This window comes from Giraffa tippelskirchi, chromosome 4 (assembly GCF_054371585.1).
Source record: "Giraffa tippelskirchi isolate mGirTip1 chromosome 4, T2T-mGirTip1v1.2.pri, whole genome shotgun sequence".
Taxonomy (NCBI): Eukaryota; Metazoa; Chordata; class Mammalia; order Artiodactyla; family Giraffidae; genus Giraffa; species Giraffa tippelskirchi.
This window is the reverse complement of record NC_137278.1, coordinates 40225696-40241715: the sequence shown is the minus strand read 5'-3', so window position 1 is coordinate 40241715 and position 16020 is coordinate 40225696. Positions and strand designations below refer to the sequence as shown.

The following is a 16020-nucleotide window of genomic DNA, read 5'->3' as shown; positions in this document are numbered from 1 at the left end:
TGTGTGTGTGTGTGTGTGTGTGTGTGTATGCGGACAGATGGACAGATGGTGTATATATATATATATATTATATATATACACACCACATCTTAAGTCAGCCTGTTGATGGACAGTTGGGTTGCTTCCATGTCTCAACTATTGTAAATAGTGCTGCTCTGAACATTGGCATGCATGTATCTTTTTGAATTAGAGCTTTTGTTTTTTTCTGGGTATAGACTCAGGAGTGGAATTGCTGGATCAGGAGTGGAATTGCTGGATCTCCTGGTAGTATCATTTTTTAGTTTTTTAAGGAACCTCTATACTGTTTTCCGTAGTGGTTGCCCCAATTTACATTCCAAGTTAACTTTGAGTACCTTTATTTCTGTCACCTTTATCTTGTCATCTTGTTGGTGACAGGTCCCACTCTTTATCCCAGTCATCTAAGATGTTCCAGGAATGTCTGTGGGCTCTTTGGGAATGCCACAGAAAAACATCCACAGCCCTGTGAGCATTTCCCTGTCTGGGTAGACTGCGTGACCGAGGAAACATAATTTGGGAAACAAATACTGGGGATCTGCCCAAATTTTGGCTAAGACTCTTCCCTCTTCTATAATCCACTCTGGAGACAGACAGTGAATTCACATCAATAAATGCTTTGGGGAGTTAAAAGGGGTTTGCTTAAAAAGGTTCATAAAGATAAAGGTAATCTTATTACTAAGACAATTTAAAGTTTTTAGTTTTTTTTTTTTTCCTTAAAGGGAAATTCTCTTTAGTTTGATTGCAAAGTAAGAGTTTTGTTGCTAACCAAGATAAAGTATAGTGCTGAATAATCTCTTAAATTAAAAATTGAAGTGTATGTTACAGAGAATAGAGATAATTAAATAGCTTAGACTACAGTGAGTAAAGGGGAAAGAGTTTTCATAAAAATTAGCTAAGCAAAGGTAAATTGTGTTAGAATCTTAACTTCAGATCAGGGTGCTCTGCTATATGGCATATGTTAAATTGATAATGCCTGTGTGTTAAAGAATTCTGGTTATTTCTTTGCCTCTCGCACAGCTTATGAAAATGCAAGCAGACCTACCTAATGAATATTAATAGGAATGATGTGTAGATAATGCATGAACCCCCTGGATCTGTGGACTTTGGATGAAGTAGTCAGAAAGGATTTCTGTGGCTTTATTTAATACCAAATTTACATACTTTTAAAGAATAAACATCATCTTAATATTTTAATATTAATATTCCAAAGTGGAGATTTTAGTGAAATAAAAAGCTTAATTTTCCTTCCCTGAACATTATATTCACCAAGGTTTGCATTTTGAGAGACAGGAAACTGTTAGCTAAAAAAGAAATTAACTTAATCCCCCTTCATTAGGCTCCAGTCTTTTTTTTGTTGTTGTTACTTAGAGACAAGTAATAATTATATCTGCAGCAATGCAGAGCATGTTTTACACTTTTGTTGTACAAAAGAACTACATTTGTTAAGGTGTCAGCAAAAGAAAACCAGAACATTGATAAATACTGATACATTTTTTTCCCCTGAAATCTTCTCTGACTTCTGAAAGTAAATTTCACTCAGGTGTCTGAACAGCATTTTAATTCATTAACAGCAGAAATCTACACGTGATCTTTGAAAATGTCAATCCACTAGCTAAACAATATTTTTCCAGCTAAGGTAATAAACAGGACAGCTAAGTGGGTGGAAGAGATCTCAGATGACAGTACATCCCAGTTCATTTAGAATGCCTAAAAGGTGGGCATTTTGTTTTCAAGTTGGTATTTTTTTGGATGGAACTTTTACCAAGTGCATGGCAAATCTCAGTGGTGTGTGTTATGTAAAGCATATGCTCTCTCTCTCTTTGGCATTGTGAAAAGACGTTTTCGATTTTAACTTTACAAAAGGGGGAAATCATTAAAATGTAGTTTGTATCATTTCTGTCCGTTATTTGTCATCTTTATGGCTGTTCTATAGTTTTCATGGCACCTTTAATGGTAAGCTTGGTCAGGAGAGGTGAGCGGGAATGTGCACAGACTTGGCTGCGGGTGCTGCTGACAGTGTCTGCTAGCTGGGCTTCAATCCACGTCCCTGTAGATTTTAATGTCCCCACAGACTGCTGGCAGCCTGCTTCCAGCTGTGGCAGGCATGATGCAGTGAATTGCTTTTGAATGTTCTTTACTCAAATAGGCAGTAATTACAAGCTTAAAGAGGTTTAGTGGTCCAGTAAACTACATAATCACCCCTGAATTAGCCTGGGCTCATCAGTCGCAGTCCAGCAAGCTCGAGTCTGCTGTTTGTATGCAGCCTTGATCACATAGCAACCTGATCAGCAGGTGTGGAACAGCCAGAGTCCCCCATAAACACAACTGTCTACTGGGGACAATGATCTCTAATGAGATGAGGCTACACCATCACTGTAATTTAAGTGGGAAAATTAGCACTAGAGAATGAGTACCAGTTCCAGGGGTCTTTAGTCATATTGGGAGCAGCACAAATTCTCCATCTCTCTCCCTAGCTCTTGCTTTCTCTCTCTCAAGACATCTTCTCAACAAGTGTACTGGTTTTGTTTCTCACTTATGGATACTTCATTCTTTCTACAAGTGTTTTTCCTCAATATTTAATGCTGGACAAAGTATCTGTAAAGGCAATAATGACGACTGTCAACAGACTCGTTCCAGGTGCTATCGTTATATTTCATCTTCCTGGTCTTTTCTCTTCATGGTTTCAAAACTCTTTTGCTTTGATTTTTAAAGTGGAAAAGTGTTCTTCAGATTGAGGATAGGTCTCCTTATAGCTGGCATGCTCTCGGCAATAGCGGAGATGAGCTGTATATAGTTTGGAAAATATCCTTACTTTATTGAAGTTTATTGTATAAACTGGTCCTGAACTTTCTCTTCAGAAAAGTGGTCTAGGATGGTGTGCCATTGTTTTAATTGTTACAGTGAAATTCTTGGGGGAGGCTTGTATGTCGAAACAGTCTCCTCTATCCTTTCTTCAGATCTGTGAGATGGAGAACTTGAATTTTATTACTTTGCACTTGGAGAGTGGGAAGGCAACTTTTGCAACACGTAAACCCAAAACAACATAGAGTGGGTTTTGAAGAAACTTCAGGGGAATTTGTACATGCTAAGAAAGACAAACAGAATAACACAGAAATGAAGAACATGGGCTGCAGAACTAGGTTTCTTAGGGTCAAATCCCAACTTCCTCCTATTTGCATTTAACTTAAATTGCACCTCAGTTTCCCCATCTGTAACATCAGGGTAAAAACACTGACCTCATGGAATTGTTAGAAGGATTAAACAAGTAAATACTTGTAAAGCACTGAGAACATTGCCTGGCACAGTGTAAGCATTATAAAAATGTCAGTTAAATAAATAAAATCTACACTGCTTTTGGGATTTGTAGAACTGAATGAGAAGGATGAACAATCGTTGAAATGGGGCTGCTAGTTTGCTGACGTTTATCTGAAGCCATCTACTTATAAATGCTAGTTGATGCATTTTTGGGTGTCTCTAACTTCAATAGCACTCATTCATTTATACAACAAATATTTATTGGGCACAGAACTGGGCTGGTTGCCTTGTAAATGGCAATAGCATTCCTGTGTTTTTATTAGTATTCTACTAAAATGAAATGGTTCCAAATGTAATTTAACTCATATTTGATTAAGAATCACATACAAAATGAAAGTAATTGGTAGAAAAACACACAACAATTAATTTCAAAGCAGACAATTTAAGGCATATTGTAATGCAGTTGGATGGAAGAGCAGGCATTTATTTCTATAATCCTTAAAGAGTGTTCTTGTATACAACCTACCCTCATTCTTATGTTTCTAAGCAACATGAGAAGAACGAATAAAGTGATGCATGTATTAGTTTCCATTGAGTTTTGTATCTTGTAACAAAATTTCCTGTTACTTCCATTAACAGAACTGAGGTGTAGACCCACACCCATTAAGATAATAGCTTCTTCATAAAATGAGTAGTAATCATCATCTATATATTCATGATTAACTCATCATGAATGGGTGGGTTGTCTCCACCCAGCATTTAGAAAACAAAAATAATTTGGAAGTGAATTTTCTCAACTTGTATGGTATCACCAACTTTCAAATCCCAGCTCTATTACAAACTGTGTGAAGAAGAAGTTATTTGTCCTTTCGATACTCCAGTTTCTTCATCTGTAAAATGGGTATAATAATTGAGCCTCTCATAATGTTTTTGTGGAGATGAAGTGAGTTAGTGCATGTGAAGGATTTGAAACACTGCCTGTTACATCCTTACTTCTTAGTGTATGTTGCCATTACTGCTTCGATCACTCTTACTAATACTACTAAGCTGCTATTAATCAAGTCCCTTTGGATGGATGCTGGAGGGAGAATGTGGGGAAGGGTCGTGATGAACTAACTTCCACCTCACAGCTCCTTCCCTGCCCCTTGATGTTTGCCTGCAGGGCAGAAGCAGTGGGGATGCGAGTTGGAGGTGGAGGGGAGGAAGGAGGCAACTCTCCCTGGATCCAGGCTATTAAAACTGCAGAGAAACAGTCACCACTCACCACAATGGAGAACTTTGTTCATGTTCCATTAGAATATGTTTTTGGTTTTACCATGTTTAGCTTAAAAAGAGAATGGAGAGATGGGAAAGAAACATCAGTGAAAGGATAGCCAAGTGGAGAAACTCAAGAGGGAGGCCAACCTGGCTCCAGACCTATTTGGCTGTGAACCTTTGTGCATATTTTGGGACTTAACCAAGCCTCAGCTTTCTCATCTGTACAGTGGAACTGAGCATACTCCCCACTCCTGGGGTCACCAAGAGTATATCTGTGTAATGCATATGTCCTACTGACAATCTGGAAGAGTTCAAATGAGCTGTTATTTAAAGTGATTCAAAAAGAACACACAAAAGAAGCATGTTTTCTTCCCTATTCCCACCCCTACCCCCATCCCCTACTCCTCTTACTCTGTTTTTCTTATAGGTTTTTCTGTGTTTCCTTTTATAGCCATGGTTTTCTACTAAGAGAATCAATATTCAGGGAGTTCATTAATAATCATAACTGTTCAAAATAATTTCAGCACTCTTCATGAATTTTAATACTTTTAGGAGAAGGATATAAGTAATTGCTAATTTAGAGTTTAAATTTTGTGTCTTTAATGCATATATTTAAAAATACTCCTGGAACATATCTATAGCTACTGAAGAATAGATCTAAACATTGTTATTATAATAGAATTGCAAGCAACTTAAAAAAGTTCCCAATACCGAGGATTACGAATGTTGTCCTTAATGTAGTATGCTTTTTTTTCCCTATTTTGTGTTTTTATTTTATGTTTGATGGATATTTACAAGAAATGAAAAGATCAGATAGATGAGAAAGGGAATGCATTGTAGTATTAGCCTCTTATAATTAACTATATAACAACGTTTTCAGTGCTGCATATTGTATAGTCTCATTAGTGCAAAAGTGAAGACTGTTACTAAATACTACCCAGTGTTCAATTTTTCCTTCCACACTCAAGTCATTTTCATGTGATAAGATCAAGTTTAGAGATTCCTACCTGACCTTCCTGCTTGCACACTTCCTACTAGCAACTTCTTATAACCACTGCTGGATAGACAAGAAATTGGAGGGCTTGTCTGGAAAATGGCTTGACTGGGCTTCAGAAAAAGCCAGTGCTGAACAATCAGTGGCGGACACTTAGCCTGAGCAACTAGGCAATCTGGGAGCGTTGGTTGAGAATTAAGAAAGCAAGTTGAAAGCCTGTAACTTCACTGATGATGCTCCAAACATTTCTGGCTTCTTAGCCAGTCCGGACCCCACCACCGTTCTTTTGATTTCAGCCCGTGTGAGGATGCAGGACTCAACTGCTATGCATTCAGGCTCTGCTCTTCCACTGCACGGTACTCTGCTTTTGTAATGCAAATGGGAGGCACAAAGTGTCTCTTTGATAATGTGCAGTCAGAAGACAAAAAAGCATTCACTGAAACAGTAAAACTAATTCATAAAGCTGAAAGACAATAGGGAAGCATTATGGATTTTTTTTAAAGGAAAGAAGTATCCTAGATCAATGTAATTGTCACATTGTAAGCTATTCATAGCCATTGCAAAAGGGGAAAATGGCTGCAAGTTTATTTAAAGTGGCAGAAGTTTTTATAGGCAAAAAAAGATGATGTTAAACAAATACAAATATATTTGGTTAACAGGCCTCTGTTTCTGCTCTTAGAGGTCACATACATAGCTGGTTATTTTAATTTAGATCTACAATATTCCCTTAGTGACAAGAACTCAGCAGAAGTTTTAAAAGAACACAGAGATCCAATGGTTAAGAGCCATATGGTAGTTTTTTTTTCTTCTTCTTCTTTAAAGGGAGTATCTCTCCATCACATACCAGAGTTTAGCTCAAGGTCAACTTATATTAATGCATTAAACTTGGCTGTGGAGGAGGCAAAGGGCTGGAGGAAAAGGGATAAAAGAAGTTCCGAAATTGTTCTTCCAACATATTCAGCCAAGCAACAGAACATTGCCTTGATAAGGGTGATATTGGACAGTTGCCATAATTCCTCCTGTTAGATTCAGCTCCCCTGGTACCTATTCCCATACCTTTTAAAGTATAGCATGTAGCATTTTGCTTGAAAATTGCTTCCACCTCTATTGCTTTGTTATAGCTGTTTTGCAGTTTCGGTGGAGAGGCAGTTCTGTGTCACAAGAAATTACTAATCTGAGGCTTGAGAAGGGGCAGCGTAGCTTTCCATTATCTCACCAGCGAGCTCTGTACAGGATTATTTTCAAATTTTCTGCTGCCATTACAATGAGCTGTTAGAGTGGGCAAGGCAGTGAGGGAGGGAGCATTATTGAAACTTGGTTACCAGAGTAGATAAGATAAAGTTCATCACTGTCTTGGCATCCACATTTGCAGTCAGGGGTGGAAGATTTGATGAAAGGAGTACATTTGGTCAAGGATATCATTAAGACAGAAGGCTGGACCTTTTCCATCTGTGTGTGCTGAAGGGTTTCTTTCCCCATTAATGCGCATCTCAAAGAGTGGGCTGGATTGTTTAAAGAAATAAGTTTTCTTCCAGTGTATTGTCAATTTGTAAATACCAGATAGCCAACATCAAGACCCCCTCCCTATTCTCATCTCAAGACACAAGATTGGAATTGGACAGAGATAACTTTCTCTAGAGAGTTGCCATTTTCTTCCTGTCACTCTCTATCCTCTCTCTCTAGTAAAAGGACAGTTCAGACTTAATTTTTATGTAAGCTATTTTTAGATTTTTTTCCCCCAGACAACCTCTATTTCTACTACACAGGACACATACTCTGGGGATCATTTTCTTCTTTGATGGGGTTATTGAGCCATCACTGCTATCCGAGGTCATTATTAGAAGCCACATTGCAGTTGCAGAAACATAGGAAGAATGGCAAGTGGTGTCTATTTCAACAAGAGATGGGGAAGAAGTCAGGGTGTTGATTATTGAAATCAGGATGGTCGTTGAGTGAGTTCTCTCCTTTAGCTCGGGTTCCACTGCCCACAAGCCACTTGTTTTCCCTCTGAGTCCAGCAGCTCTGCTCTCTCCAGGGAAGCCAGCCTAATACACGTGTGCAGGTTTAATGTTGGAAGGGAGGGTCAGCTTTACCCATACATAATCACTGTTTTATGGCTTTCACTCATTCCTGAGGTGTTAATGCAGATCAAATGGGAAACACTCCAGAAAGAAGCCTTGCAGCTACTGCCCTGCCTCACTCTCCCGCCTCAATCGTTAATTCTTATTGTAAGATCTAAAGGTAATTTTGTTTGCTGTCTTAATGCGTTGCAGTTCTCCCAGTGGTCCTTGCATATCCTTTCTCAAATTCCCATCTTGATCAATTGTTTGCAAATAATTAAGCTTTTAAGAGATAATGGCAGGAAGCTAATGTACACAACAAAGGAGAGGTCTCCTGTCACTGTCTATTGGACTGTGGTCAAATTTGCTTTGATATCCCACAGTGATTAGGATGGTTGGTGTATCTGGCAAGTGCAGTCCCTCTTTCCTTCACGAGAACCCACTGATCTTTCTTCAACCAGCCTCCTTCCTGGTTAGATGCCATAATAGCAAAGGTGTTCAGGAAAATGGCAAGGGGGACCTAGCCCTGTGGTTGCAATGGTTTGGAATACATTTTCCATTTTCTTCCTAAAATGGCACTCCTCCTCTCTTTCGTAAAACGACATCTACCTTTGCTCTTCTTATGGCCTCCCTAGCCCTATGGGTGGAACGCAAACTGGGCTTTGAATGTTTTCACAGCAGCCTTGCCTGTGGCATGTGGGGTTTTTGTCAAGTCATTTTTTCTTTTTAAGTCTACAAAGGAATAACTCATACTGTCCAGAAAACGCTTATCTAGTAAAGATGATTAGGATTTAAGATAGTTAAACATATTGGATTTCAGTTTAAAAGCCTCCTTCTTTGTGAATTTTTGGCTGAGTGTGGATTAACTACCTGAAGCCTTGGCTTTCATGTGATTCTAGCAATTATGGATTTTTATTTTCTCAGGGAATGGAAAGTTTGTGGGACACTAGGTCCAAGAACTATCAGAAAAAGAAAAATATCCAGTTGTCCTACCATAGACAAAGGTTTAGGAATTTTGTCAATACCTCTTTTTTCCCCTTAACAATGACCAGATTATTGTGATATTTAATTTCATCCAGGCTCATTCATTTCTACTAAAAAATATATCCTGAACAACTGAAAATTGTTTAATGGAGACAGAGTGCTGGGTCTCCATAGCTTGAGGCTGCCTGGCAATTATGCTGCATGAAATTAGGCACAGTTTGTTCCAATTACTTAAAATCAGATCACATGAAAAGTGACAGAGGGGGAAAAAAAAAGGGTTGAACTTTCTCATTTTATGATATTTAAATTATGAAATCAGAAACTGCATGATGTAAAGAAACAATCTAAATTTGCGTTGATAATTTGCAGGCCATAGATTGCTCTTTGAAGCTATAATGATTCAGGTGATTTTAAAGATCCAAAGAGAATTTTCCTGACACCCCTTGCATAAATAAAATGTGAATCCCTTTTGCTTTCTAAGAATTTATGTAAAACTTGCGCACAAACAAGCATGCAAAAATACTCTTGAAAACACAGCACAAATAAATGACTGTGACAATTCTCAATTTTCAAAGTAACTAAAGGTAAATGGCATAAATATTAATTTTTATCCAGTTCTGGTCATAATATTAAAACACAACTAACAAGACAGGGCAAAAGGTGTTACCATTCAGCTGTAGTGAAGAGGGACCATTGACATGTTAATTAATTTTTTTGAAAATCACTGAAAGAAGACCTGGCAAAACTGTAAGCAAATTATATTATAGAAGATGTTATAGATTGGAAATGACTTATGTACATCAGTATACAACCCTATATAGTGAGAAGTACCAACAGCTAGATGTTAAAATTTGCATATTTCAAAGTCAGGCTTTTATTACTTAAGAATTGCTAGCCTGGAGAACTCTCAGATGACAAAATCAAGGAAAAGTTGTCTGTTGTTCAAAGTCTCATAGTTAGTGAATAGCACTGTAATTTATACAATCTAATAGGGTCATATATTACTATGTACAGTTTTTCAACTAGTATAGATGTAGATCTACTATATGTATGTATATGTGTTTTGTGCTCAGTTGTGTTTGACTCTGTGCAACCTCATAGACTGTAGCCCACCAGGCTCCTCTGTCCATGTAATTTCCCAGGCAAAAATACTGGAGTGGGTTGCCATTTCCTATTCCAGGGGATCTTCCCAACCCAGGGATAGAACCTGTGTCTCTTTCATCTCCTGCATTGGCAGGGATTCTTTACCATTGTCCCACCTGGGAAGCCCTAGAACTACTATTCACTCTTCAATTCAGAGGATAAGATTCATTTGGCTTGTATTGTGTGGCAAATATTTATGCAATAGGAGTTGTGTTTTAAACCTTGGGGCAGTGAATTGCTTTTAGGTCAGTGTTCAATCATGAGATTTTGCTTGTGATGACTGGCATCCTAGTGAGTAGGGTGATTGTCACCTATGATCTTCACTGATTATGGAGGTGATATACTTTGTTTTGAAAAGAGTGGGTAGCTATCACTTTTAGGAATGAAGTAAGAAAAGTAGTGTTGTGGATCTCGGATTGGATTGTTTATACTTCCTATGGGATTTGAAAAAAATCTTACTGTACATTTTGATGTTGCATTTGAGTGGAGAGTATCTGTGTATCATGGCAAGTCAGAGCCATTCCTTTGTCTCATCAATATTTACTGGTTTCCTTCATGTGAAGGTCTGGGCTTTGAGGATGGTGAATGAGAAAGCCGAGGGTGTTTGAGATGCTAAATGAGTGGGAAAGACACATGACCAGGGAAAGAAATAATCAGAATGAGTGTTTCCGAGTGTGCTGCTTGCTTTTATGGGGATAATGCGGGGAGAATGATGTGAGAATGATAAGGTGGGCTGGTGGAGAGTGGAGAGGTAGGGCTTGGCATTTGAGCTGAGACTTGACAATGACATTGGAGTAGGAACTTGCGAGTAGAAACCTACTTGGCGTGTTGGAAGAACAGAAGATGGCTGAACAGAAAGTGAGGTGGGGTGAGGAGAGGAGGATACCATCTGGGAGGTGGGTGGGGCTGGATGGTGGCGAGCCTTGCAGGCAAGGTGAGTGGTCTGGAGGTTCTTGAAGGGGGACAGGAATGGAGATTATGAAAGGCCTTGCCACACCCTTCTGTCATGAAGAGGCTTAGATGCTGGATGGGAAGCAGGAAATATGCCTGGGTCATGTCGCTGCCGATCATGCCAGCCCCTGGCCAGTGTCCTCACCTGTAAAACAGGAGGGACGATAGATTCCATTTATGTCCCTCAAAGGGATATAATGGGGATTAATTACCACTCTGTCTGTAATATACTCGAAGCTCTTAAGAAAGCGGCACTATATTCCATGAAAGCAAAGCCTTATTCTAATTGTGTATTTATTGATTAAGTGACAATCAAGTCACAATGCTGATGGGAAAAATGGCTACATCTCTGCTCGCTACAAACGAATCCCATGTGTATAGATATAGAACATATTTAAACTTACATATAAGAGCATTGAAGTGGTCATTAACAAGACTTCTAAGCATCTAATCAGACATTATTAATAAGATTGAAAGCTATGTTAATTAACATTCAATAGACCAGAATTTAATTTCCGATGGCACATACAGTAAAATGGAGAGTTGGGGTGCCCTTTCCCATTCATAAAGAGAATAGAAGATTGACTATCAGAACAGTTTTTATCTTGGGAGAATTTATTGGGGTGCAGTGTTCAAAATAGCCAGTGTCTCAAATAGATGGAAATCATGTCCTCAGCTTCTCTCCCAGGCTTTAGAAATGTATATTTCAAACTTAGATATAGTTGACTATTAAATAGAAAGTATCTGTGCCAAAACTAATCTTAGTAGAATTCTAAACATTTTTATAAGAAGTATGGATTTCATTTTATTATCTAATCATGTAATATTTTTTGTCCACTCTTAACTCCTGAGACTTGTTTTTCGCACGCAAAATGTTCTGGTCTTTGACCTTACTACATTGGCCTGTGTTCAGAATCCTAGAGTATGTTGACATTCAGATAGGGAACCAACTTTGGTAGAATTTCATTTGGTTGTGCTTTACAGAAGAGTTGGAATGGATAGTGTTGTTTTTTTTTTTAATACACCCACTTCAACTTTGATATTGGTATCCAGCAACACGGTGCTTTTTTTGAGAGGAAAATGTGATGTTAATGAAGTGTTTACTTTCTGGGGGCCTGAGCTGAGCTTGTTGGTCAAATGGTCAGCTTTAGAAATCTGTCGTTCTAGAAAAATATGATGTCAAGGTGGTACACTTTTGTATGGTCAAAAAGGATTTGTTATTTTGATCCTATAAAATACAAGGAAGATCCTATTGAACTTTCTGTGTTTGTAACAAATAAACCTGTTAAAGAATAAACTCTGTATCAAGGTTCTGCAAGTATCCTAAGTAGCTATTTATACACTTCACTAATCTTTGTAATTGGCTTGTCTTTTACTGCCATTAATTAGATGATGTAGTATTCCATTAATAAGAGTGACACACCTCAGCATTTTTACCTTTAATTATAGACCTCAGCAGACATTTAAGTTATTGACAAAATCGCCTCAAATTGCCTGATGTACACCTTTTTTTTTTTTTAACAGAGCATATGTGTTTATTATTGAATCCCTTGCACCTAGCGTTGCACCTGTTGTGATGTGCACATTGGGTGTTCGGAGCATACAGGTATACACCTATCCTTTTTGTCCTCTTTCAGCACCCTTACCCTTCTGAAGAACAGAAAAAGCAGTTGGCACAAGACACAGGACTCACCATCCTTCAAGTGAACAATTGGTAAGTAATTTGGCTTTGTGTTTACACACAATCTGCCTCCCCCTCTGGCAACCTGCAGCTCTTGTTTTGCATTAGGAAGACACACCCAGTTTTCCCTGGTGGCTTGTTGATCCAAAGGTGAGAACACTTGGCCGACAGAGCCAGAGCACTTACTATATTAGAAAAGAAAACACCGTATTGTTTTACACCTCCTTTATAAATTGACAAATTTTAGGCATAGTAAAAATAAGTGCTGAATTCATTTAGCTGTGGCTCTGTAAATGTCTCATGGGTTTTTTTTTTTTTATTTTTAAGGATGATCAATAGAAAGGGTAATACCCTTGTTTCCATGAAACAAGAAACTCTATCACATCTGTTAGATTTTAAATTCGCTGAATAACTAAGCTCACTGAGAATTTGTTAGACTGTGCATTCCAGGATGGACACTCCATCCCTCTTATCTCCCTATGGAAAAAAGAAAAAAAAACGTGTTTCTACTTTGAAGCTATTCAAAACTTGATGTATCTCAGGGCTGTGTAATACTGTTTCTAAGTAAATGTGTAAATTCCTGATTTGGGAGAGAACCTGAGATTATGTACCGAGGATAGCCAACAATATTCTGACTTAATGTATAGCAGTGTAGCAAACAGCCTTTGAGGAAGTATGATTTATTACCCTTTGTGAGTGTGCTGAAAGCCAGGTTCATATAATCACCCAGAGCTAGTGTCATATTTGAAGGGTATCGAAATCTGATCTCCTTTAAAACTAAGTGTATCTAATTAATTGTCCCAATATTTTTAGATTAGTGTTTATGATGGGGAAACCTTATCCTCTTTGAAGTAAAATCCAGAAAAGGCCCAAAGCCTGATTGGGAAAAAAGAACTCAGAATGCCAGTCTGCAGACAGAAGTATTTCTTTCTGTTCAATAAGTGTCAAAGATTAATATTACAGAATCTCTGATTACATGGCCTAATCCATTTTGGTGAATAAATTTGTTCTTGATGTCCATTGCACCTACATTAACAGACTCTTCTCTGTTAGAGAGCCTGGGAGCCTTTGGGAGAGATTTCAGATATATTAAGCCCCATTACAGAAAATGTAATTTCTGTCAATATAATCCCATGTATTCTTCAATTTAGTATTTTAGAGGTAACAAGCTACTTACAATATATTTGCCTTTGGAGGATTAATTTACAAAGTGCACTATCTTCAAGACACAGACAGACCCATATAAGCATTGCTTGTAAGGGTTATCAATTTCTATGACCTTATGGCAGCCTTGGGAGATCAATTTTTGCAGCCCTTTTAGTCAAGTGGATCAGGAACCAACAGAAGACATACTATACCTGAGCATGTTACTGGGAGTCTTGTGGCTGCTGCGGGTTTTTTGTTTGCCTCTTTTTACCTGCAGCTGTATCTTACTTTTCAAGATTCTTGATACTGTATACTTGAACTCTGTCTTTCAAATTATTCTGGATGGTATTATAGGGCAGAATATCCATTTTGCATGCGTGCTTAAATTCCCACATATTTTTAAAGTTAAACTGATGGGGCAATTTGAATACAATGGAAGCTGTACAAAGATTTATTTCTCTGGGAAATGATTCCCTTTGAGGGCCAAGGAGTGGCTGGGCCACCTCTCATTAAGGAAGGCAACATGCTGCCCGTTCAGGTGAGCTATCCCACATGCCATCTCTCTTCCTCTTCAGTGTAGCTAGAAAACTCTATCCACAAACATCGTTACCAGAGAACAGATTCCAATACAATCTGCTTGTTACAGGTAGACAGCCTTATGGGATATTTCCTCTGGGTGCTAGGGCAGGCAGACATTCCTGTGGCACGGAGCCAGACACGGTTGTCTGTTCATAGATTCTCTGCACAGTAATCACAGTCAGACTTCCTTGATTTTGCGATTAAGAGGGAAAAATAAGGACTTTAAAAAGTTATCATACGTACCAGATAATGATTTTTCAACATAGGTGCAGACTCTACCCTAAACTTCACTGTGATATTCAATTCTGCACAGGCACATAACTTGAAAATCACTTTTCCTTATAACCTGGGATGTAAACCCAATTCTCTTCTCACCTGGCACCATATAGTTTGCATGTGCTCTCTGCTTCTGTATGAAGTTAGAAGTGACCTCTGCTGGCATTTCATTGCTTGGCATTTGGCAACTGTTTCAACTCTGCAACAGCTTTGTGGTGGATGAAGGATCCTCCACCTCTGTTAGGAACCAAACCGCACAGCAGCAAGTGAGAGGTGGGTGAGTGAGCCAAGCTGTTCATCTGTATTTACAGCCACTCCCCATCTCTCACATTACCACCTGAGTTCCACCTCCTGTCATATCAGCGGAGGCGTTAGATTCTCACAGGAGCTCAAACCTGACTGTGCTTGAGTCATCCTGAAACCACCCCCTGCCAAACAGTCCATGGAAAATTGTCTTCCACCAAACGGGTCCCTGGTGACCAAAAGACTGAGGACTGCTGTGGTAGAGAAATTCCCCTCCAGTAGCTGGAAGTTGTAAGAGAAGTTGTTTCTCTTAGATTCGGTGAATAATGACATTCCCATGTTTGAGTTGGGTTTTTAACGGTGTATAACTTTTCATCCTAACCTTCTCCTTTTAAGGAACTGATAACTGATTTCTTTTTCTCTGGACTTTGAGTTGGAAATCTGAGGCAAAAATGGGGAAACCCAGATGGCACTGTTTTGAAACCCAAGATGCGCGAGAATCTTAAATGATGATGGCAAACTTGATGAGACAGCACTACTACTAAGTGGCGTTCATTTTTCTTTATCATAATAAAAAAATTATACGAAGTTATTTTGAGAGCCTGTAAATACTTTTCCTGCATTGAACATCAAGCCCATATTTCTTCACTCTGGAAATAATAATAAAAAAAAAAAACACTTCATAAGTATTTTAGCATTTTCCCTTCATTTCATTTAGGCACAACATTTAAAATTGTGTGTCTTCCTTTTAGGATTTTTTAAGACTTGTTAACATACATGTACATTTTGTACAAACTATGAGTCACTGTTGAAGAGATTTAATAAAATGCTGAAGGGCAGGTTGGGTGTAGATCAGTCATAATTATTGGCAGCAACATAATGTATTGAAATACACAATATGAATGTGAAAAATATAAACTCATGTCAAGTTGTTAGCTTGTCATAGAAACCCTGGCCAATGCAGCTTGAAGTTAGATTTTGACAGAAAAATGAGATGAGAAAAGTTTGATGCATTGTAATGATTCTTTCATTCCCTCGCTTAACTAATTTCATGCCTTTTTAATTGACATAAGTAATACATACTACCTGCCTTGGCTGACTAAGGACAAAGCAGATGGGATTTGGTGGGGAGAGGGGATCACAGGGAGAATTTAAATGTAAAACAACAAGACAGATTTGATTCATTAAGAGAAAATTTGAATTAAAAGAAATAACTTTTAACTTGTATGTTTGGTCTATGTATCAGAGTACAAACAGAGAGGAGAAATCGTAAAATGGCTGGTACTAGCACTTTGTAGGAATTGGGCTCTGGGATGGAATGTGACATTTATTAGATGAGACATTGTAGCAAAAAATCTATGCCAAGACATTTTTTGAGAATTGAGGCAATTATGCAAATAATTTGGGTAAAAATATTTTACCTAAATTATCCA

General features: G+C 38.2%; 1 protein-coding gene across 8 annotated transcripts in view; it reads left to right on the top strand.

The window, feature by feature from the left end:
- Window positions 1-16020, top strand: part of MEIS1 (Meis homeobox 1) — a 140530-nt gene that overhangs the window by 103229 nt on the left and 21281 nt on the right. For all 8 annotated transcript variants that reach the window (XM_081484003.1, XM_081484002.1, XM_081484000.1 and 5 more), the window contains one exon: window positions 12300-12376. In XM_081484003.1, the coding sequence (XP_081340129.1) occupies window positions 12300-12376 (77 nt within the window). The remainder of the gene's footprint in view (window positions 1-12299; window positions 12377-16020) is intronic.